The following is a 22,856-nucleotide window of genomic DNA, read 5'->3' as shown; positions in this document are numbered from 1 at the left end:
TGTATTCTTTATGGGCGGTGTTTATGGTATATTCATAGCTTTAATACGACGCTTTATTGGCATGCGTGTGCACGGCTATCAATTATAATTGATATATTTTTTATACTTACCTCTTTTCTATAATAGGAATATTTGTCCGTGTTGCGCTGTCCATCTAGCTTCGTATTTTGATCTGGACGTCTTCAATATTGCCATGTTTAATGATTATTCCATGGTCTTCAGTTTGATGGCCGTATAGGACTATCTGCGCATGTCATTTACCATCAAAAATGGCCGCTTGCAGTCTCTATTAATGTTCTTCAACAAGATGGCCGTGGGTTGTTCTATGCGCAGGCGCAGATACTGTATGACCTTTTGGCACTCCGGAACTTCCTCCTCTGACCAGCGTAGCACGGTACTGCCCTCCCGGGAGTGCATGGGGCCCCATGTGCTTTCCGGTGTGGGGAGTCCAGGTGCACTGCGTGAGGGGGATGAGGATGCCCCGGATAATGCCATCTGATTATTCCGCACATTGGATTGATTTGTTTACGCCCCTTCTTTGTATTTAATGAACCCAGCACTACACTAGCACACCCCTTGAGAAAGGCAGCAGCCGAAACGCACGTCGGGGTGGACGGGGGTTGGGTGCTTACCTCCACTAGGTATATCCCTGCATCAACCGGTATGTACTTCTATGCACATTTCTTGAGTGGGCCTCTTTGATTTATGTGGACTTGATTGCCCTAAGTAAGCAGTTATTACTCTATAAGTCCCTTATGCTTACAGCTTTATCCAATGGTTGATGAGTGGATTTATATATGCTAGAGGCACCTACCCCCTGTCCTTTTTGGTGCATGCTATGGGTAGCATGGGGATCTTTCCCTTCTGTCATGTTTTAACCTGGTATTATTTCTAATAAAGGCTTTTTTATAACTATATTTATCTGGACTATTGACTGTTCTTTCTTGGTTGGTTTGGTGTATATTCTTGCAGTTTGTCCATTATGGTCCTACTTTTGGTCCCATTATATTGTATTCCATCTATATCCCAATTGGGTTAATAATAGTGATGGTGACCCCTTTGTTTTCCACAATACTGTTTTGTATAAGACAGGATCAGTGCGCTGGTTATGGCAGCTTTCACAACCTCAAAAGCTTTCTGTTGTTGAGGATCCCACTGAATGGGATGATTCTTAGGCCTTCGACATGTTCCTCTCAGCAGCTAGTTCAAAGGACCAACTATATGGGCGAATTTTGGGTTAAATTGGCAGCAATAGCCTGGCAGTCCCAAAAAGGCTCTCACCTCTTGCAATGTTCTTCACTGAGGCTGCTTCTGGATGGCCTCAACCTTGCTGGCAACAGGCTGTACTCCTTCAGGAGTCACCACGTTAACCAGGTATTCTATGCCCTCTTGGAACAAATGGAATTTCTTGGGCTTGATCTTCAGGTCATGGTCTCAGTCACTGCAGTGCCTGCCATAGTTTCTGAAGATGATCCTCAAATGAGGTCCAAACATCACCACATCGTCCAGGTAGATCACTGCGGTCTCAAAGTTCAGGTCACCCAGGCAATGTTCCATCAGATGCTGAAATCTACTGGATGCATTTGAAAGCCCAAATGGCATTCTGTTGAACACGTAGTGTCCTATTTGGAGGATAAATACCTGTATCCGCTAGCCAAGTCAAGGGTGAAGAAGTTCTTAACCTGACTCATAGCGAATAGTGATTCTTTGATCCAGGAAAGATGATATGAGTCTTACACTGTGTGAGCATTTAATTTTCTGTAGTTGACGCAGAGGGACCGTCCTTCTTACGTGCCAAGACCACTGGCACCACCCAAGGACTCTGGCTCTCTCGTATGGCCTTGTTGTTCAAAATGCTGGCCACCATGTTCTTTACTTCTTAGTACACTTTTGGAGGAATCTGACAGTAGCATATTGAGCAAGTACTACTGGTTGGACTCTCATGCTCGATGGTAGAGAAGCATTTAAAATCTTACCCATGATGAGAAAAGGCTTCCTGAAATTCTGATTAGGTATCTTCCTGAAGCTTTTGTTGGACAGGGGTCAGAGTCTTTCGAACCACCCCCATTGGATCCATTGTGATTCTACCATTCCACTCAGCAGTCAGGTTTTCCATCCTGGCTACTTCAACAGCATAAGCCAAACTGCTGGAGTTTGAATCCTGTTCTTCAGAGTATCTCTTCATCAGGCACATAGTCTTCAGCCAGCAGCGTACCTCCAGGTATAGTGATTTTGCTGTCTAGCACGTTAATGCAACAGATGGGCACATAGCCATCTTTCACAGTTGCTACCAAATGGGCCACCAAAGGTCTTATCTGAGACCTTTCCTCGAATATAAGCTCAATCAGCACCTCCAGTCCATTCAGCCTCAATAGGCCGCCACGGGTAACATCAGCAGTTGTTCTCTCTAAGGTGCAATCACCACTGGTGTACATGAGGGATCTTTGAATAGGCCCATGAGATGATCAAACAAGGTGCTTTTCTGAAATCTGCAACTTTTCACAACCTGCTGAAAGACCCTCTGGGTTGGCCAGTTGGTTGTAGTGTGTTGCCAGTACTACCTTAGTGAACAGACTGTGATCTAGATTCCCAATGTCATATCCATTCCTTTCCTTGGGGGTTGATCCACCAGAACCACTCCTTTCATGCCAGTGTCCTACCTGCATAACTTCAATCCACACAATTCCCCTCACAAGCAGCGGGTCATTATTAGCTGCTGTGACACGAATGACGCTCCCATCTTCAATTTCCATCTGTCAACCAACTGGAGCAGAACAGGAAGAAGGCAACTGCAGGTGGTGCCAGACTAATCAGGTCTCTCTCTATAATTCCCAGATGGCTCGTCAAATTATTTTTAACTATGCTTTCCCTGAAACAGAGTATTTTAGAGAAAGCCATACTTGGCTGCAATTGTGTACCTAAGCTCTTATTTAAAATTGTTAAAATTGATGTTAACATTTGAAAAGATAGATAAATAAACATTAATATTAAAAACAAACATTTCTATGATCATTTGTCAACCACTCAATTATACTATCAATTACAAAATGGAGTTGCATTACATGGTTAAGTATTTATTTCATTCAGTACTGACTAATATACCATTTCTCTGGAAGATGTAATTAAAATGGAAATGATCAGCTTGTCACAGCTAATTACAGAAAGGCAAAGCAAGTTTTCTAAATAGCATAAGATTCAGGGTATATACTAAACATTATTGATTTTCCTAAAGGCTAGAGTACTATTAAAGTAGTCACTTTCAAGATATATCCCCACAGAATGGATATGCTGTATATTTTCTGCTGCAAATTTACTTCGTATTACACTACCAGCAAAGTGGTTATGCTTGAATGAGAAATTTGCTGCAGTTCTACAACTAAATTTGCAACAAAATCGCATTTGGTGCTGTTTTTGCTGTTGATATTCTACAGATTGCCAATGTATCAGTCACCTGTAAACATATCTTTAATTTTAATAACTTGGGTGTTTGGACAGTTTACCCATGAGAGAACTGTATTTATTAAAGAAGCATCAAAGTATCTATCTTCTTAATATATCGTAATCATCATATTATATAGCATTGTGCACTTACAATTGCTCATTTTGTCCATCTACTGTTAGGGTTGGCGGAACACACCGAATATATATATATGAGACAGTAGGTGCGTTCGCAACCCAGGGTCCACCGTGCAGCAGAGAAACCTGCTGCTAGTAACAGGCGGTACTATATGGCGGTATAAGCGAACTCTGTTACTTCACAGATTCACTAAGAAAAGAGAACGCCGTGCTCTGTTAACCTCACAGGAGATCACAGCTACCTAATAGAGCCAACAGTGGTCATGCAGTCAGAATAGCACACAAGCGGAATTCTAATGACTCTACTCCAGCCCTGAATCCACATACACAAAACTCCTCACCAGAGGTGCTGGTATTCTAGGAGATTATTTCAGCCAAACCCTGACCACATACAACCATGAGCACACTGGTGCTGAACTCATAACATAGGGTTGGAACTAGCACATGGCCGTGCGGCAATGCGAACCTTTTATAGTTTTAGCACTCAAGGACCTTCCTAGTGGTCCAACAGGAACCGCTTCAGGACCTGCACATGTGACCCCCGACCTCCAATGGGAGATGCCCAGTATGGGAAAAGGAGGACTTAGTCACAGAAAGATCTGTTCGCTGCTGATCAGCGCTGGCTACAAAGGAAGATCCTGGAAGAACTGTAGTATCCAGTCGCCCAGTATCAGCCTGAGTCAGACGCTGGGACCAATGTCTCTGCTGAGCAGACTCCACTGCAGCTGGAGAAGAATGGGAGACTGCCGCAGAGATGGTTCGAGATTCCCACTGTGCAGAGGCGGGAACTCGACACCTAACATCTACGCTGTTAATTCTTTACTTTTCTGTGTAGAAACAGGACGTTTTTTCCCTTCATAAATCATTCAACTATTCCTTTTCTGACACAGCTTGTCCCTACTCCCTCCTGCCAAGGACGTTTGCATTGGCGCTTAGCTCACACAGGGAAAATAGACTTCCTATTTCTGCATAGAGCTTAAAAGGATTCAGCTAGGTGGTTTTTAATCATATGATGTTATAGACTTAATGGAAAACTGAAGAGTTAGCTGGGTAGAAGGGCAAAATGAGCAATTGTACATACACAGTGCTATATAATGTGATGATTGCAATATACTAAAAGGAGAAAAACTTTGACGGAAGTGCTTCTTTAACTGAATATAGAGTTTTGTGCAAGTTGTTTTTGTATTATCCTTGTATGCTTTATCAAACTATGACACAGTAAATTATGATTATAATATCCCATAAAAATAGTTTCATAAAATTGTATAGTGATATTGTGGATACTAGGTAATAACTAACAATATTAGGAGATGAGATAAAATTTGGCTCCACATTAATCCAACCCTGCTCTTCTTCTGGATGATTACAGTGCATATTATTTTTTATTTTTTTTTCCAGCTCAAGAATGGCAAGGTCCAAATGAACCAATCTGTCCCGTTCTCATACAAATCCATTCACATCAAGTGATTAGAATTTTGGATAGTAAATTTGCTTTGACACGAACCATCAATATGCAAAATCATCAGCAATTTAATGTCATTCAATCTAATAATCATGGATGCCGTACACTGCTAGTAAAAGTGCCTAATGAATATGATATGGTAAGTAATAAGATAATGTAACAGCCTGTTGTATTTGTGATCATTCTGTTTCAGCACAGATTCATTTCTCACCTTTCTGCTGATGTTATCAGTATTTGTAATAAAACCTCTTAGAAAAGATTACAATTGTCTTCTCATTGAAGTTTAAGAGAAATTCTACTGTATCTTTGAATCATATTGTTCAGGATTGTGTACATTTGGTCTTTAGAATAAGTATATCTGTGAGTGACAATAATTTGTAAAAATTGAAAAGCTTTGTGCATATAGTTAATATGGATTGGCTTACATCCACAAGTTTCCATCATCAACTACCAAATTATCTGACTGGGTGGATAAGGGAAATGTGGTAGATATAGATTATCTCGACTTCAGCAAAGCATGCATGCGAATGTATGCAGATGCCTCCGCATGCATCGTTTCAACACTGCGCCGAATGCAACATGTTGCATTTTGCCAAAACGACGCATGCGGAGGCATCTGCATACATTCGCATGGCCTGCGTACCCAATGTTAAAGATAGGAGAAAAAGAGAATTAGAGCAGCACAAAGAAAGAGTCCGGGTGCAGAGCCCCCCAGGCAAATACCAAACCTCAATTATAAAAAAGAAAAATTGGAGGCAGCACACTGTTTGTAGGGAAAATGAGCTATTTAATCAGCCCAGAAAGCAACGTTTCGGTCCCAACAAGCTTGAGAAAGGTTCCTGTTGGGACCGAAATGTCGCTTTCTGGGCTGATTAAATAGCTCTTTTTCACTACAAACGGTGTGCTGCCTCCAATTTTTCTTTTTTACAATGTTAAAGATAGGTACGCGGGATGCATGACGACATAGGCGGAGCTGAATGGAAGAGGTGCGGCAGTGGGCGGGGCTTAACGGAGGAACTACGCAGCCCTCCACAGCTCTGCCCAACGCAAATTTGAAACCAGACTTAGACAGTTTGTTAAATAACCCCAAGAAACTGATAAGAACAAGTGGTCTGCATGACTGCTAGATTTATGTTTTGTGTATTGCTGGCTCTCAGGTGCCCTGTTAGGGTATGTGTCCACCTTCAGGTTTGGTCGAAGCGGCAAAAATAACCACAAAAGAAAAACAACAGGATCCCTAAAATAAAACTTTTAATCCTTCAAGTTTAAAATAGTATTCCAAAATTGGAGACAAGTACCAAAGAAGCATAAATATATCATAGGGAAAAAAAAGGATATATAGCAATAATGTATCCTATTGGGCCCTAGAAATGTACTAAATTGGCCCCTACCTGACAGTGGAGGTTGGCACCCTAAGTTTCAGTGGTTGGTGCCCCCACTCCGCGGCGGCTAGCCCTCCTGTCCCTACAAATCCCTATGAGCAAAAAATGTGTCCCAATACACCCAATACCCAAGTGAAAAAAAACACACAAAAAATGAAAAAATAACCATAAAAAATAAAAAAAATTAAATAAAAAATAGCTTCTAGCGCTTGTGTGTTGCGGTCCTCCGCTGCTGTGCTTACAGGATAGTCCCCACAACTGCTGTGTCTAGGGTTGAGCGACGTTCATTTTTTTAAGATCGAGTCGGGTTTTGCGAAACCCGACTTTGTCCAGAGTCGAGTCAAGTGCAGTCGGCCGATTATCGCTAAAAGTCGGGGATCGACCGAAACACGAAACCCAATGCAAGTCAATGGGGAAGCATAGTCGACAGTGAGTGGAGGCCAGGAAAACACCTACAGTGCCCATTTTAATGCCAAAAACATCCATTCTTGTTTCTGAAGCTTGTCAATCTTAATTAACTTTATAATAATAGTTGGGCATTGGAAATTGGGGGTCATTTGGCAAAAGTTGTGGGGGGTAGGGCTGGTTCAAGCTTTTAGTGTGCCCAGGAAACGTGGACTACGTCACGGCGGTGGAGCAGTGAGAGGTAAGTATGTCAAGTTTGCAAGTGCTGTGATCCTAAGCAAGCAGGGGGGGCCCACTCGTTGGCATTGGCACTGGCACAGGGCCCCTCAAAGTACAGCGGTGTGTTTGCACGGCGGGGGCGCCTCCCACCAGCAGCGACACTTTTGCATACTCTGAGGGGCCCTGTGCCAGTGACGTCGCCAACGAGTATGCCACCCCACCTGATGAAGGAACCTGCACTTTCATCTGAACCTTCCTCTTTGTCCCTGTGTAAGGTGGTATAACATGCGGGAAGGGGAACCTTACTTTCAGCAGGGTCAGATTCTGGCTGTGTAGAGTGCAAGGGGAATGTAGTGGTCTAGGTCAATGTACCAGCAGACTCATCTAGCAGTGGCTGGGCAATGGGCAGGATGAGGAGGAAACACAGATATAGGGCCAAAGAATAAAGTAGGCTAAATGCAGTTCAAAATTGGTAACAGGACTAAACAGGCGGCATTGCTTTGTTCAGTGGAGTAGCAAACCCAGGAGCAGCAGACACTGTTTTAAGGGCCCAACCACACTAGTAGGCCAAATGCAGTTTAATATCTGCTACTATAGGCCAAAAGCTTAAAGACTGAAGCTCAGCTTTATACAGTGGAGGACAACACCAGGGAGCGGCAGACCCCGTTAGTAGGCCGTAACCACCAAGCTTTTTAAAAAACAGCACTTAATGAGAGCCAGAAGGTTGAAGCTCAGCTTTATTCAGTTGAGGTCAACACCAGGGAGCGGTAGACACCGTTAGTAGGCCGTAGCCACCAAGCTTTTTAAAAAACAGCACTTAATGAGAGCCAGAAGGTTGAAGCTCAGCTTTATACAGTTGAGGACAAACACCAGGGAGCGGCAGACACCGTTAGTAGGCCGCAACCAAAGTTGAAGGCCAAATGCTGTTTAATATCTGATACTATAGGCCGAAAGCCAGAAGGTTGAAGCTCAGCTTTATACAGTTGAGGACAAACAACAGGGAGCGGCAAACAGAGGTATTAGGCCCCAAACACCAATTTTTTTAAAAAAAAGCACTTAATGAGAGCCAGAAGGTTGAAGCTCAGCTTTATTCAGTTGAGGACAAACACCAGGGAGCGGCAGACACCGTTAGTAGGCCGCAACCAAAGTTGAAGGCCAAATGCTGTTTAATATCTGATACTATAGGCCGAAAGCCAGAAGGTTGAAGCTCAGCTTTATACAGTTGAGGACAAACAACAGGGAGCGGCAAACAGAGGTATTAGGCCCCAAACACCATTTTTTTAAAAAAAAGCACTTAATGAGAGCCAGAAGGTTGAAGCTCAGCTTTATACAGTTGAGGACAAACACCAGGGAGTGGCAGACACCGTTAGTAGGCCGCAACCAAAGTTGAAGGCCAAATGCTGTTTAATATCTGATACTATAGGCCGAAAGCCAGAAGGTTGAAGCTCAGCTTTATACAGTTGAGGACAAACATCAGGGAGCGGCAAACAGAGGTATTAGGCCCCAACCACCAATTTAAAAAAAAAAAAAAAAGAGAGCCAGAAGGTTGAAGCTCAGATTTATTCAGTTGAGGAGAACACCAGGGAGCGGCAAACTGAGCTATTAGGCCCCAAACACCAATTTTTTTTAAAAAAGCACTTAATGAGAGCCAGAAGGTTGAAGCTCAGCTTTATACAGTTGAGGACAAACACCAGGGAGCGGCAGACACCGTTAGTAGGCCATAACCACCAATTTTTTAAAAAACAGCACTTAATGAGAGCCAGAAGGTTGAAGCTCAGCTTTATACAGTTGAGGACAAACACCAGGGAGCGGCAGACACCGTTATTAGGCCGCAACCAAAGTTGAAGGCCAAATGCTGTTTAATATCTGATACTATAGGCCGAAAGCCAGAAGGTTGAAGCTCAGCTTTATACAGTTGAGGACAAACAACAGGGAGCGGTAAACAGAGGTATTAGGCCCCAAACACCATTTTTTTTAAAAAAAAGCACTTAATGAGAGCCAGAAGGTTGAAGCTCAGATTTAGACAGTGGAGGACAATTTGAATTAGGGACTGCAGACAGACTTAGTAGGCTGTCCCCTGTGGACCATGCATCCACCACATTAACCCATTGCGCCGTAATGGACACGTAACCTTCCGTGGCCATGCCTACAGGTCCATGCGTCTGTTGTCAGGTGCACCTTTGTACTCACAGATTGCCAGAGTGCATGGACAATGTGGTCTTTTACATGCTGGTGGAGGGTTGGGATGGCTTTTCTCGCAAAAGAAGTGTCGACTGGTTAGCTTGTAGCGTGGTACAGCGTAGTCCATCATGGCTTTATTAATATTAAATAAAATATATAAATAGGCTCTATGAACTGTTAAATAGGTTCCAGGGGTACACGGGCAGCATTGGTGTGGTCAGTGGAGGAGGATTGCAAGGAGAGACCGCAGACAGGCTAATGAAGGCCTAAAATAACAAAAAATAGGCTCAAGGCAGTTTTAAATCAGTTACATGGATACACAGGCAGCATTGTGGTCAGTGGAGGAGTATTGCAAGGAGGGACCGCAGACAGGCTAATGAAGGCCTAAAATAACAAAAAATAGGCTCAAGGCAGTTTTAAATCGATTACATGGATACACAGGCAGCATTGTGGTCAGCGGAGGAGTATTGCAAGGAGGGACCGCAGACAGGCTAATGAAGGCCCGCAGACAGGCTAATGAAGGCCTAAAATAACAAAAAATAGGCTCAAGGCAGTTTTAAATCGGTTACATGGATACACAGGCAGCATTGTGGTCAGCGGAGGAGTATTGCAAGGAGGGATCGCAGACAGGCTAATGAAGGCCCGCAGATAGGCTAATGAAGGCCTAAAATAACAAAAATTAGGCTCAAGGCAGTTTTAAATCGGTTACATGGATACACAGGCAGCATTGTGGTCACTGGAGGAGTATTGCAAGGAGGGACCGCAGACAGGCTAATGAAGGCCTAAAATAACAAAAACTAGGCTCAAGGCAGTTTTAAATCGGTTACATGGATACACAGGCAGCATTGTGGTCAGTGGAGGAGTATTGCAAGGAGGGACCGCTGACAGGCTAATGAAGGCCTAAAATAACAAAAAATAGGCTCAAGGCAGTTTTAAATCGGTTACATGGATACACAGGCAGCATTGTGGTCAGCAGGGGAGGAGGATTGCAAGGAGGGACCGCAGACAGGCTAATGAAGGCCCGCAGACAGGCTAATGAAGGCCCGCAGACAGGCTAATGAAGGTCTAAAATAACAAAAATTAGGCTCAAGGCAGTTTTAAATCAGTTACATGGATACACAGGCAGCATTGTGGTCAGTGGAGGAGGATTGCAAGGAGTGTCTGACACAGTTAGTACTCACAAAAAATAAATAGATGTTAATGTCTCGCAAAACAACAAAAAAAAAAGTGTGGCATACTTAGGTACAGGGGTGGGCTCATCTGCTGAGTTTCTGACAAAGTAATTTGGCAGTAAGTATTTACTGGTGTCAATATAGGACACTGACCCAGACTACTTTAACTAGCATCATAGATGTCAACAAATTGGTATTGTCAGTGCCAGGCATTGAATGATGTCAGCGCATAGACTAAACATTGGTGGAGCTGTGCGAGATAATTTTGCATGTGGTAGAGCACAGTTTGAGCTGGGGGGGGAAACTCTCTTGTGGCCGGCGGTACCGTCCCAGGGCCCCTCATGTTACAACGGTGTGTCTGACGTTGGGTGCACACCACCACCGCCAGAGACACTTCATTGTACTATGAGGGACCCAGTGGCAGTGCCGTCGACCAAAAGCGGGCACACCCACCTCTTCAGAAAAACAGCACTGTAATGGGTGCTTGCGCCAAGTGGCGAGACCACGGCCCCGTGGGGGGAATTTTCCAATTGAGGGAGGTGTAAACATGTCGTATGCTGGACAAACAGCTGCTGCAAATTAAGAGATTGGAACACTCAGTAAGACCAGTCCACAAGCAAGACCTTCTTATAGGAAAGCTAGGTGTCAGCCGGGAAAGGTGGGGCAAAATAATTTGAAATCCAGGAGTGGTTCATTTTAATGAAGGTGAGATCATCCACATTTTGGGTAGCCAGACGAGTCCTTTTTTCGGTTAATATTGAACTCACTGAATACTCTTTCTGATAGCACACTAGCTGCTGGGCAAGCAAGCTCCTGCAATGCATATTCTGCCAATTCAGGCCAGGTGTCTAATTTGGATGCCCAGTAATCAAATGGGAATGACGGTTGAGGGAGAACATTGATAAGGGATGAAAAATAGTTAGTAACCATACTGGACAAATGTTGTCTCCTGTCACTTTTAATAGATGCTGCAGTACCTGTCCTGTCTGCGGTCATTGCGAAATCACTCCACAACCTGGTCAGAAAACCCCTCTGTCCAACGCCACTTCTGATCTGTGTACCTCTAACACCTCTGCCCTGTAGCCCCCTGCAGCTTGTGTGAGAACCATCACCGGCGCTGTGTGCTGGGAATGCCTGAATCAAACGGTCTACAAAAGTAGCTTGTTTGGTTGCTAATATTTGTTCGAGGTTCTCATGTGGCATAATATTTTGCAATTTGCCTTTATAGCGAGGGTCAAGGATGCAGGCCAACCAGTAATCGTCATCGCTCATCATTTTAATAATGCGTGGGTCCCTTTTGAGGATATGTAAGGCATAATCCGCCATGTGGGCCAAAGTTCCAGTTGTCAAATCTGCGGTTGTGCTGCTTTGAGGGGCTGTTACAGGCAAATCTACGTCACTTGTCTCCCTTAAAAAAACAGAACTCGGCCGTGCAACGCCACTAATTTCTGTTGGCCCAGGAGAAGCTTCCTCATTAAAAAAGTACTCATGCCCATCATCCTCCTCGTCCTCCTCCTCCTCTTCGCCCGCTACCGCGTCCTCTACACGGCCCTGACCAGACAATGGCTGACTGTCATCAAGGCTTTCCTCCTCCTCGGCTGCAGACGCCTGCTCCTTTATGTGCGTCAAACTTTGCATCAGCAGATGCATTAGGGGGATGCTCATGCTTATTATGGCGTTGTCTGCACTAACCAGCCATGTGCATTCCTCAAAACACTGATGGACTTGACACAGGTCTTGTAGCTTCGACCACTGCACACCTGACAACTCCATGTCTGCCATCCAACTGCCTGCCCGTGTATCCTCCCACAAATACATAACAGCACGCCTCTGTTCGCACACTCTCTGAAGCATGTGCAGTGTGGAGTTCCACCTTGTTGCAACGTCGATGAATAGGCGATGCTGAGGAAGATACTTCTGCATACGGCTGGAGTGTACGGGCGAACGGCGGATATGCGAGCAAAGTCTGCGCACTTTGAGGAGCAGGTCGGGTAACCCCTGATAACTTTTCAGGAAGCACTGCACCACCAGGTTTAAGGTGTGAGCCAGGCAAGTTATGTGTTTCATTTGGGAAAGGGCTATGGCAACCATGAAATTCCTTCCGTTATCACTCACTACCTTGCCTGCCTCAAGATGTACAGTGCCCAGCCATGACTGAGTTTCTTTCTGCAAGAACTCAGACAGAACTTCCGCGGTGTGTCTGTTGTCGCCCAAACACTTCATTGCCAATACAGCCTGCTGACGCTTGCCACTAGCTGTCCCATAATGGCACACCTGGTGTGCAACAGTGGCAGCTGCGGATGGAGTGGATGTGCGACTGCGGTCTGTGGACAAGCTCTCGCTTCTGCAGGAGGAGGAGGAAGAGGAGGAGGGGGGCGAACACCTACAGCCAACTCTTTCCTTGACCGTGGGCTAGGCAGAACTGTCCCAATATTGCTGTCCCCTGTGGACCCTGCATCCACCACATTCACCCAGTGTGCCGTGATGGACACATAACGTCCCTGGCCATGCCTACTGTTGTGAATTTGCTTTTTGCTCCCTCTAGTGGTTACTAGTTTTTTGACTCTGGTTTTTCTGTCATTCCTTTTATCCGCACCTGGGTCGTTAGTTAGGGGTGTTGCTATATAAGCTCCCTGGACCTTCAGTTCAATGCCTGGCAATGTAGTTATCAGAGCTAGTCTGCTGTGCTCTTGTCTACTGATCCTGGTTCCAGTTATATCAGCTAAGTCTGCCTTTTGCTTTTTGCTATTTGTTTTGGTTTTGTATTTTTGTCCAGCTTGTTCCAAATCTATATCCTGACCTTTGCTGGAAGCTCTAGGGGGCTGGTGTTCTCCCCCCGGACCGTTAGACGGTTCAGGGGTTCTTGAATTTCCAGTGTGGATTTTGATAGGGTTTTTGTTGACCATATAAGTTACCTTTCTTTATTCTGCTATCAGTAAGCGGGCCTCTCTGTGCTAACCTGGTTCATTTCTGTGTTTGTCATTTCCTCTTACCTCACCGTCATTATTTGTAGGGGGCTTCTATCCAGCTTTGGGGTCCCCTTCTCTGGAGGCAAGAAAGGTCTTTGTTTTCCTCTTCTAGGGGTAGCTAGATTCTCCGGCTGGCGCGTGTCATCTAGAATCAACGTAGGAATGATCCCCGGCTACTTCTAGTGTTGGCGTTAGGAGTAGATATATGGTCAACCCAGTTACCACTGCCCTATGAGCTGGATTTTTGTATTCTGCAGACTTCCACGTTCCTCTGAGACCCTCGCCATTGGGGTCATAACAGCCTACTGGTCCATGCATCTGTTGTCAGGTGCACCTTTGTAGTCACAGACTGCCTGAGTGCATGGACAATGCGGTCTTTAACATGCTGTTGGAGGGCTGGGATGGCTTTTCTAGAAAAGAAGTGCCGACTGGGTAGCTCGTAGCGTGGTACAGCGTAGTCCATTAGCGCTTTGAAAGCTTCACTTTCAACTAACCGGTAGGGCATCATCTCTAATGAGATTAGTCTAGCAATGTGGGCGTTCAAACCCTGTGTACGCGGATGCGAGGATGAGTACTTCCTTTTCCTAACAAGAGTCTCATGTAGGGTGAGCTGGACTGGAGAGCTGGAGATCGTGGAACTAGCGGTGGTGCCGGTGGACATGGGTGACTGAGAGAGGGTTGGAGATGGTATTCTTGCCGGTGCCCTACATGCAGTGTTTCCTACTACTAACCTGGTGATTCCCTGACTGCTTTGGCCTGGCGACAAAAGCTGCACAGATACTGCAGGTGGCGCGGGAAATGGTGGGCTTACAGGGAGGGAAGGGATGTAGCGTTGCTGACTAGCTTCATTAGCCGAGGGTGCTGCAACCTTTAGGGACGTTTGGTAGTTAGTCCAGGCTTGCAAATGCATGGTGGATAAATGTCTATGCATGCAACTTGTATTTAGACTTTTAAGATTCTGACCTCTGCTTAAGGTAGTTGAACATTTTTGACAGATGACTTTGCGCTGATCATTTGGATGTTGTTTAAAAAAATGCCAGACTGCACTCTTTCTACTATCGGATACCTTTTCAGGCATTGCAGACTGAGCTTCTTTAACCGGATGGCCATGCTGTCCTCCAACTGGTTTTGGTTTTGCCACGCGTTTTTGGCCAGATACGGGCCCGGCAGATGGAACCTGTTGTGATGGTGATGCCTGCTGCAGCTCCTCCTCCTCCGCTTCAGAACTACTGCCGCCTGCACCCTGTTCCCCCAATGGCTGCCAATCGGGGTCAACAACTGGGTCATCTATGACCTCCTCTTCTATGTCGTGTGCAACTTCGTCTGTGTCACCGTGTAAGCCGGTGGTATTGCGTTCATGACGGGGCACCATAGTCTCCGCTGGGTTTGATTCTGCCTCAGTACACTGCGAGGGCAATGTTCTGGTCTGAGTCAAAGGAACAGCATAGTAATCTGGCTGTGGCTGTGCATCTTTGTACTCCATGTCCGATTCAACTTCTAATGGGCATGGCCTGTTAACTGTTTCACTGTCTAACCCAGAAATGGTATGTGTTAAGGGCTCCATGGAGTAACCTGTTCTGTCGACTGACACATCCTTCACTGTTGTTCTGGGTGAAGGACACAAGGAAGCGACTTGTTCCTGACCGGGAGCATCCACTGACGATGCACTGCTCTGACATTTGGCACTTTCCGAGGAGGAGGCGAAAGAGCTAGAGGCAGAGTCAGCAATGAAAGCCAATACTTGTTCCTCCTGCTCCAGCTTCAAAAGTGGTTTTCCTACTCCCAGAAAAGAGAGCGTTCGAGGCCTTGTGTAGCCAGACAACGAACCTGGCTCAACAACTCAAGACTTAGGTGCTGTACTGCTTTTACCATGACCACCTGGTGCTCCACCACCAATACCATCATTACCAGCTGACAATGACCGCCCACAGCCACGACCTCTTCCACTAGACTTCCTCATTGTTTGAAAAACGTAACCAAAGTAATGGTATTTGTTACTGTAAAACAACTTATAAGGTGAACTCAAACTTCTGTAGGATTTATATATACCTTTATAGGTGCCTGACACTGAAAGGAAAATCAGGCCCAATGTTACACACTAGGTTTTCTGTGCCCCAATAATTTGAGACAGATGGCACACACAGGACCAGCACTCAAGCAGAAATGCCAATCTTAATCTCCCACTATTTTATTTTATTTTTCTGGGAAAATTAAAAAAAAAAACAAAAAAAAAAAACAATATTACACACTAGGTTTTCTGTGGCACACAATGAGAGACAGATGCCACACACAGGACTGGCACAGAGGCAGACTTGCCAATCTTTATCTCCCACTAATTTTTTTTTTTTACAGGGAGAATTTACCTCCCAAAAATGGCCAAGTATTACACAGTGGTTTTCGGTGGCACACAATGAGAGACAGATGCCACACACAGGACTGGCACAGAGGCAGACTTGCCAATCTTTATCTCCCTGCAGTAATCTCAGGAAAGTATGGCAGGCAGCTATAAAAAGGACTGCTGCACACAAAAGTGGGGACAAACACACAAGATAGCTGTGCAGAATGGAAGGAACAACAGGATTTGTGCTTTGAAAAAAGCAGTTGGTTTGCACAGCGGCGTACACACAAAGCAACGCAGCTATCAGGGAGCCTTCTAGGGCAGCCCAATGAGCTACAGCGCTGAGGAAAAAAAAATGTAGCTTCCACTGTCCCTGCAAACAAAAGGTGGTGTTGGACAGTGGAAATCGCTACAGCACAAGCGGTTTGTGGCTTTATGTACCCTGCCTATCACTATCCCTGCTTCTGAAGAAGCGGCAGCAACCTCTCCCTACGCTCAGATCAGCAGCAGTAAGATGGCAGTCGGCGGGAACGCCCCTTTATAGCCCCTGTGACGCGGCAGAAAGCAAGCCAATCACTGCAATGCCCTTCTCTAAGATGGTGGGGACTGAGATCTATGTCATCACGCTGCCCACACTCTGCGTCCACTTTCATTGGCTGAGAAATGGCACTTTTAGCGTCATTGAAACGCGACTTTGGCGCAAAAGTCGCATACCGCATGGCCGACCCCACACAGGGATCGGGTCGGTTTCATGAGACGCCGACTTTGCCAAAAGTCGGTGACTTATGAAAATGAACGATCCGTTTCGCTCAACCCTAGCTGTGTCTGTTTCTGAAGTTCCCTCACAACTCGATTATGATGTTCTGCTTCATCCCCCAGATGATATGGCTAGGATGCACCCGTATGACGGGTAGGCTCGGAGGTCTTCCGGGACCCTAGAGTCGCCCCTCTCCAAATGTTGCCCCCTATGTCTTCTTAGGTGATTTGAGTGAGACAGCCCGCCTATAACTGACTGTCCTGCCGTAGGTTTGAAGTAAGGCCTGGAGCTCAATACTTCCTCGGCGTTCCGGCCACCGGCTGCGCGCCTCAGTAGGATGTTGCCTCGTCTTACAACACGACTCCTACTGGTGTTTCTCCTTGTTACGTTGATCTCGTTTCTCACTCAGCAGAATAAACCTCGCTTCTTGTCCTCTCTTGGGGTACCGTCGCGATGACGTGCAGGTGCGGTCCCGTAATGTTCTTTCTGTTCGCTAAGCCTCTGTCAGGATCCCACCCCTGACAGGGACCCCCCTGAATCTTCCCCTGCAACACCCTCTGCCACAGGATGTTGCCTGGTTCCAACCCAGTCAGCTTCTCACTAACTTCCTATCTAACCTCCAGTTTTACCAGATTGTGAGGAGAGGCCTAATACATAGCACCCTTAGCTCCCCCTGGAGGCCAGACTGTGAAGTGTATTGGTGTCTGTGATACCTGGTCAGGTGAACTCCTTCAGTGCCATCAGACGTAACATAGCCCCCCTTAGTGGCGGAGCATCAGTACTGCAACGACCAGGACTCTGGGGCGCTGCACATGTCGCAGGGCCACCGGATGCGTGTTACCACGCATAGTGGGGATGGGATTTCATTAAATCCCCTCCACTATGCTGGAACATCTGGACGCTGAATGTTTGACGCTGCGGCTCCACGCAGCGTCAAACATGCAGCGTTTCCTGAACGTGGACACATACCCTTACTATTGGAATCTAGGACTGAAAAACAATAACGCAAAATAAGGTCTTATATAGATAAAGGGTGGAAAACTAATGCGTACAAGGATTTTCTGACCTGGCTGTGACATTACAGCACCATAGGAAGCTTAATAAACTGGATCTAAAGATTTTGCAAGAAAATTGAAATGAAAGTTGGATTTTTTTCTGCATTGCTAAAGACTCCAATAAGAGGAAGAAAGAAATTTAGGGAAGTGTGTGTAGGCGACTGCAGTTTTTAATTAATTAATTAAAGTAATCCTTTGTCCATTTGAATAATGATTGCTGAAAATAAAATGGGAAAATTCTCATGCTAGGTGGAATTTTTTTGTATCAACACACGTGAACCTTTAATAAATGTGAATATTTTTCTGTCCAATGATGACAGAAGTATTCTAGGAGTGATACCTTTATACAATTTGTTATTGTACATCATAACGTTTAATAAAAAAAATTTAAAAAAATAAATTGTATTCTAAAACACTATTTCTATTAAACAAATATTTAAAAAAATGTTTTAAAATTATTCCCTGTAATCAATATTATAGAAAATAAAAATATAAACCCACATAATATAAACCCACATAAGAAGAATAATCTAAGGGACACAGATCCGATGAGACAGAGAAATGAGATTATTTGCCCAAAGGCTATGCAGTAATAGTTACAAAATAAACTGCGAGAGTATTAATCAAAATAAGTAGACAAATGGGAGGTGGAGCCGCATATTCAACACTGTAATAAGTGGTACCACGTGACCGCTCATACAGGAGAAGCTGCGGTGCGGAGAGGAAGCAGCGAGGGACCCGGGTGGAGCCGGGTGAGTATTTTACTAACATCGGCCGGGGGCACAGGGGGTGGGAGGGGGGAGGTTGCCGGGAAGTTTATTATAACCAAAAAAAAAACAATGATTATTCATTCCTTCTCCACAGCGAACACTGCTGGAGAGAAGGGATGAATGGTGGCTCCAGCACCACGCTGCGGACAGCACTTACTGTAGTGCTGTCTCCAGCATGGTCCGTGTGGTACCCAGTCGGCACACGGGCGGCACACGGCTGCCACACGTGTGCCACACTGATGCGCCACGTGAGCTCACGGACACGGATAATTCCGGTACCGTTTTTTTCGGTACCGGAATTATCTGGACGTGTGAGACTGGCCTAAGTGACACAATTTTGGAAACTAAACTCCTCAGGGAACTGATCTAGATATGTGGTGAGCACATTGAACCCTCAGGTGCTTCACAGAAGTTTATAACATTGAGCCATAAAAATAAAAAATAAAAAATTTTCCCACAACTATGTATTCAGTACAAAATATGGCATTTTCATAAGAGTAACAGGAGAAATTGCACCATACAATTAGTTGTGCAATTTATATATGCTGATACCCCATATGAGATAGAAAATTACTGTTTTGGCACACTGTAGGTATCATGCTGCAGCAATGCAGGTATGTGCAGACTCCATGAAGTAGAGTGGGTGACAGAAAAAGAGTTCACACTTACCACACCGCAGCCCAGTGCAAGCTGGGTGAAGGTGGCGACAGAGAGTGGTCAAAACAAGCCAAGTCCGTAACAGTCGGTAAGCGTATTGTTTAAAGGGGAAAACAGAAACCGTGGTCAATTAACAAGCCGAGGGTCCGAACCAACCAGGAGCAAAGGTACCAAAGACGTAAGACAGAGAACGGAGTCAGAGTAAGCCAAAAGGTCAAAAAGCCAGACAGACATGTGGTAACAAAAACGAGAAGCAGGAGACAAAGTCAGAGTCTTAGCCGGGTCACAAACGGAGGGGATACACACAAGGGTCAGCCTAGATTTTGTACAGGAAACAGGGCAGGTACAGGTAAGGGAGGTCAGAGGCAAAAGGAACACAGGGGTATCTCAGGTAGCAGTCTCAGCAAGCCCAAAAGTATCACTGACACAAGCTGCCAGCAAGAGAACCAATAAATAGCCACTCCCAAATCAAAGAGAGGCAGGAATAGTTAACCCCACCATGACCAGGCTGGAACAGGGGAAAAATGGCAAACTCCGACCCGGATCATGACAGTACCCTTCTCTCAAGAGGGGGCCACTGGACCCCCAGGTTTCTCAGGATAGCGGGTGTGAAAGGCCCGAACCAATCGATCCGCATGGACCGACCGTGCCGGAACCCTGGACCGGTCCTCTGGACCGTAACCCTTCCAATGAATGAGGTACTGGAGGGAACGACGGACCATGCGGGAGTCCACAATCTGTTCCACCTCAAATTCATTCTGGCCTTCCACCGACACGGGTGGTGGAGGAGAAGGATACACCCCTGAGGAAGGACCCAACGGTTTCAAAAGGGCTTTATGGAACACGTTGGGAATCCGGAAAGATGGAGGAAGATGTAAACGAAAGGATACCGGGTTGACCACCTCCATAATCTCGTAAGGGCCAATGAACTTAGGCCCCAACTTAGCTGAATGAATCTTGAGCTTTATTTTCCGGGTAGACAACCATACCGTATCCCCAACCCGGAATACAGGCCCTACAGATCGTTTTTTGTCAGCAAAGAATTTATATTTACCCTGAGCCCCGCCAATATTCTTTTGAACTTCCTGCCACACCTCCCCTAACCGTTGAATCGCAAAATCAGCCCCAGGACATCCCGAATCCAGTCGGGAAAATTCCCCAAAATGAGGGTGGAAACCATAGTTACAGAAGAAAGGGGAGGTACCTGTGGACTGATTAATGCGATTATTAAAAGCAAACTCAGCCACAGGCAAAGAGGAACACCAATCGTCCTGCCGAGCCGTGACCAGACATCGCAAAATTTGTTCCAGAGACTGATTAATGGTCAGACAGAGAGAACCAGTCTCAGGATGGTAAGCAGAAGAAAAGGACAAACAGACACCCAGCCTTTTACAAAAAGCCCTCCAGAACTTGGACACAAACTGCACCCCTCTATCTGAAACCACAATCAAAGGCACCCCATGCAATCACACCACATGTTCCACAAACAACTTAGCAAGCGTCTCAGCATTCCGCAAACCTGACAAAGGCACAAAATGCGCCTGCTTACTAAATCTGTCCACCACCGCCCAAATGACAGTTTTTCCATTAGAAGGAGGAAGATCGGTGATAAAATCCATGGACAGATGGGTCCTCAGTCCATCAGGAATTGGCAATGGCACCAATTCCCCGGCCGGCCAATTATGCGAGTTCTTAGCACGGGCACATACAAAACAGGAGGACACAAATCTAACCACATCCGAGGCCAATGAGGACCACCAAAACAACCTAGCAATCGGTCTACGGGTGGCTGCGATTCCAGGGTGCCCACTCAAAACAGAATCATGAAACTCTCGGAGAACCCTGAGACGAAGTTGAACAGGCACAAAGAGCTTACCCACAGGCAAAGACAGAGGAGCAAGAGACTGGGCCTCCCGAATCTCTCGCTCCAACTCAGAGGAAACCCCAGCCACCACCACACCAGGCTGAAGAATGGAGGAAGGAGGCTCAGGAGGTGACATCAGGTCCAGACTATGAGACAAGGCATCAGCCTTAATGTTTTTAGAACCTGGCCGAAAGGTGATAGAGAACTGAAACCGAGAGAAAAATAGTGACCATCTAGCCTGTCTTGGAGTCAGTCTTTTGGCCGACTCAATATAAGCCAGATTCTTATGGTCCGTAATTACAGTGATTTTATGGACAGCCCCCTCCAAAAAATGCCTCCATTCTTCAAAAGCCAATTTAATGGCCAACAATTCTCGATTCCCCACATCATAATTCTTTTCTATGGGAGAGAATTTCCTAGAGAAGAAAGCACAGGGTCTTAAGTTAGTTAGAGTGGCAGGTCCCTGGGACAACACCGCTCGCACCCCCACCTCAGAGGCGTCCACCTCTACAATAAATGGTTCTGATGGATCTGGTTGAATCAAAACAGGGGCGAACATGAAACATTTTTTTAATGCTGAAAAGGCCGCTACAGCAGGAGCCGACCAATTCTTGACATCAGACCCTTTCTGAGTTAAATCTGTGAGGGGTTTGACAATCTGCGAAAATCCCTTTATAAATTTCTGATAATAATTAGTGAATCCTAGGAAACGCTGGAGACCCTTAAGATCTTTAGGTTGCACCCAATCAACAATGGCCTGAACCTTTCTAGGGTCCATACGGAACCCCTCAGCAGACAAGATAAACCCCAAAAAGGATAATTCCCGAACAACAAATAAACATTTCTCAGGTTTAGCAAAAAGGCAGTTTTCCTGGAGCCTCTGGAGAACTGCACGAAGATGACTTATGTGATCCTGCCTATCCATTGAGTACACCAGAATATCATCTATATAGACTACCATAAAGCGCCCAATGAAGTCAGAGAAGACATGATTGATAAAATTCTGGAAAACTGCTGGCGCATTTGTCAGACCAAAAGGCATAACCAAATTCTCAAACAGTCCCTCTGAGGTGAGAAAGGCAGTTTTCCACTCATCCCCCTCACGTATACGAATAAGATTGTATGCCCCACGGAGGTCTAATTTAGAAAACCACTTGGCCCCAGATAGTTGGTTATACAAGTCAGGGATAAGCGGGAGAGGATAAGTGTTCCTCACAGTAATCTTACTTAGCTCTTGGAAATCGAGGCATGGGCGCAGACCACCATCTTTTTTTTTAACAAAAAAGAACCCAGCCGCCACAGGGGATACAGAGGGGCAAATGTGCCCTTTACGAAGACTCTCAGAAATGTATTCTTTCATGGCAGATCTCTCAGGACCAGATAGATTGTATAAACGGGCCTTGGGCAATTTAGCAATAGAAACCAGGTCTATAGTACAATCAAATGAGCGGTGAGGTGGTAAAGCCTCAGCCTCTTTTTCCGAGAACACATCCTCAAAGTCTCTCAGGTACTCCGGAATACCCTTGAGACTGACGGATGACACAGACACCGAAATAAGGCAACATTTAGAACATTTAGGTCCCCACATTACAATATCCCGGGACCCCCAGTTAATTACCGGGTTATGTAGTTGTAACCATGGAAAACCCAACACCAGTCCAGCTGGGAGATTGTCCAGGACAAAACATGACATACGCTCCTGGTGTAAGGCCCCCACCTTGAGGGTAAACTCCTCAGAGATTAAATTAACCCCACTCTTTGCGATAGGTGATGAGTCGATAGCCACAAGTTTAATGGGAGTCTCCAGCCTAACTGTCCCTAACTTGCAAGTGGCCACCAGTTTGGAGTCAATAAAATTCATGGAGGACCGGCAGTCCACAAAAGCCGAGGTAGCAAAAACACAGTCCATAACAGTTAGTTCCACTTTCAGCAATATCTTTGAAAATGAAGAAAAAGGTACCTGTGAATCTGAGTGACCACCACGACAATCACCCAGATTCAGTCGCTTGCTAGTCAGTGAGCAGGAAGGACAGTCCATTTTCCAATGTC

At 45.6% G+C, this 22,856-nt stretch overlaps 1 protein-coding gene across 2 annotated transcripts in view; it reads left to right on the top strand.

Annotated features, from left to right (window-relative positions):
* Nucleotides 1–22,856, top strand: part of LOC143775604 (dual oxidase 1-like) — a 325,016-nt gene that overhangs the window by 154,647 nt on the left and 147,513 nt on the right. For both annotated transcript variants that reach the window (XM_077263942.1, XM_077263940.1), the window contains one exon: nt 4,975–5,177. In XM_077263942.1, the coding sequence (XP_077120057.1) occupies nt 4,975–5,177 (203 nt within the window). The remainder of the gene's footprint in view (nt 1–4,974; nt 5,178–22,856) is intronic.

The sequence above is a fragment of the Ranitomeya variabilis genome, chromosome 5 (assembly GCF_051348905.1).
Source record: "Ranitomeya variabilis isolate aRanVar5 chromosome 5, aRanVar5.hap1, whole genome shotgun sequence".
Lineage (NCBI taxonomy): Eukaryota > Metazoa > Chordata > Amphibia > Anura > Dendrobatidae > Ranitomeya > Ranitomeya variabilis.
The sequence above is the reverse complement of the archived record's forward strand: the minus strand, read 5'-3'. Positions and strand labels throughout refer to the sequence as shown.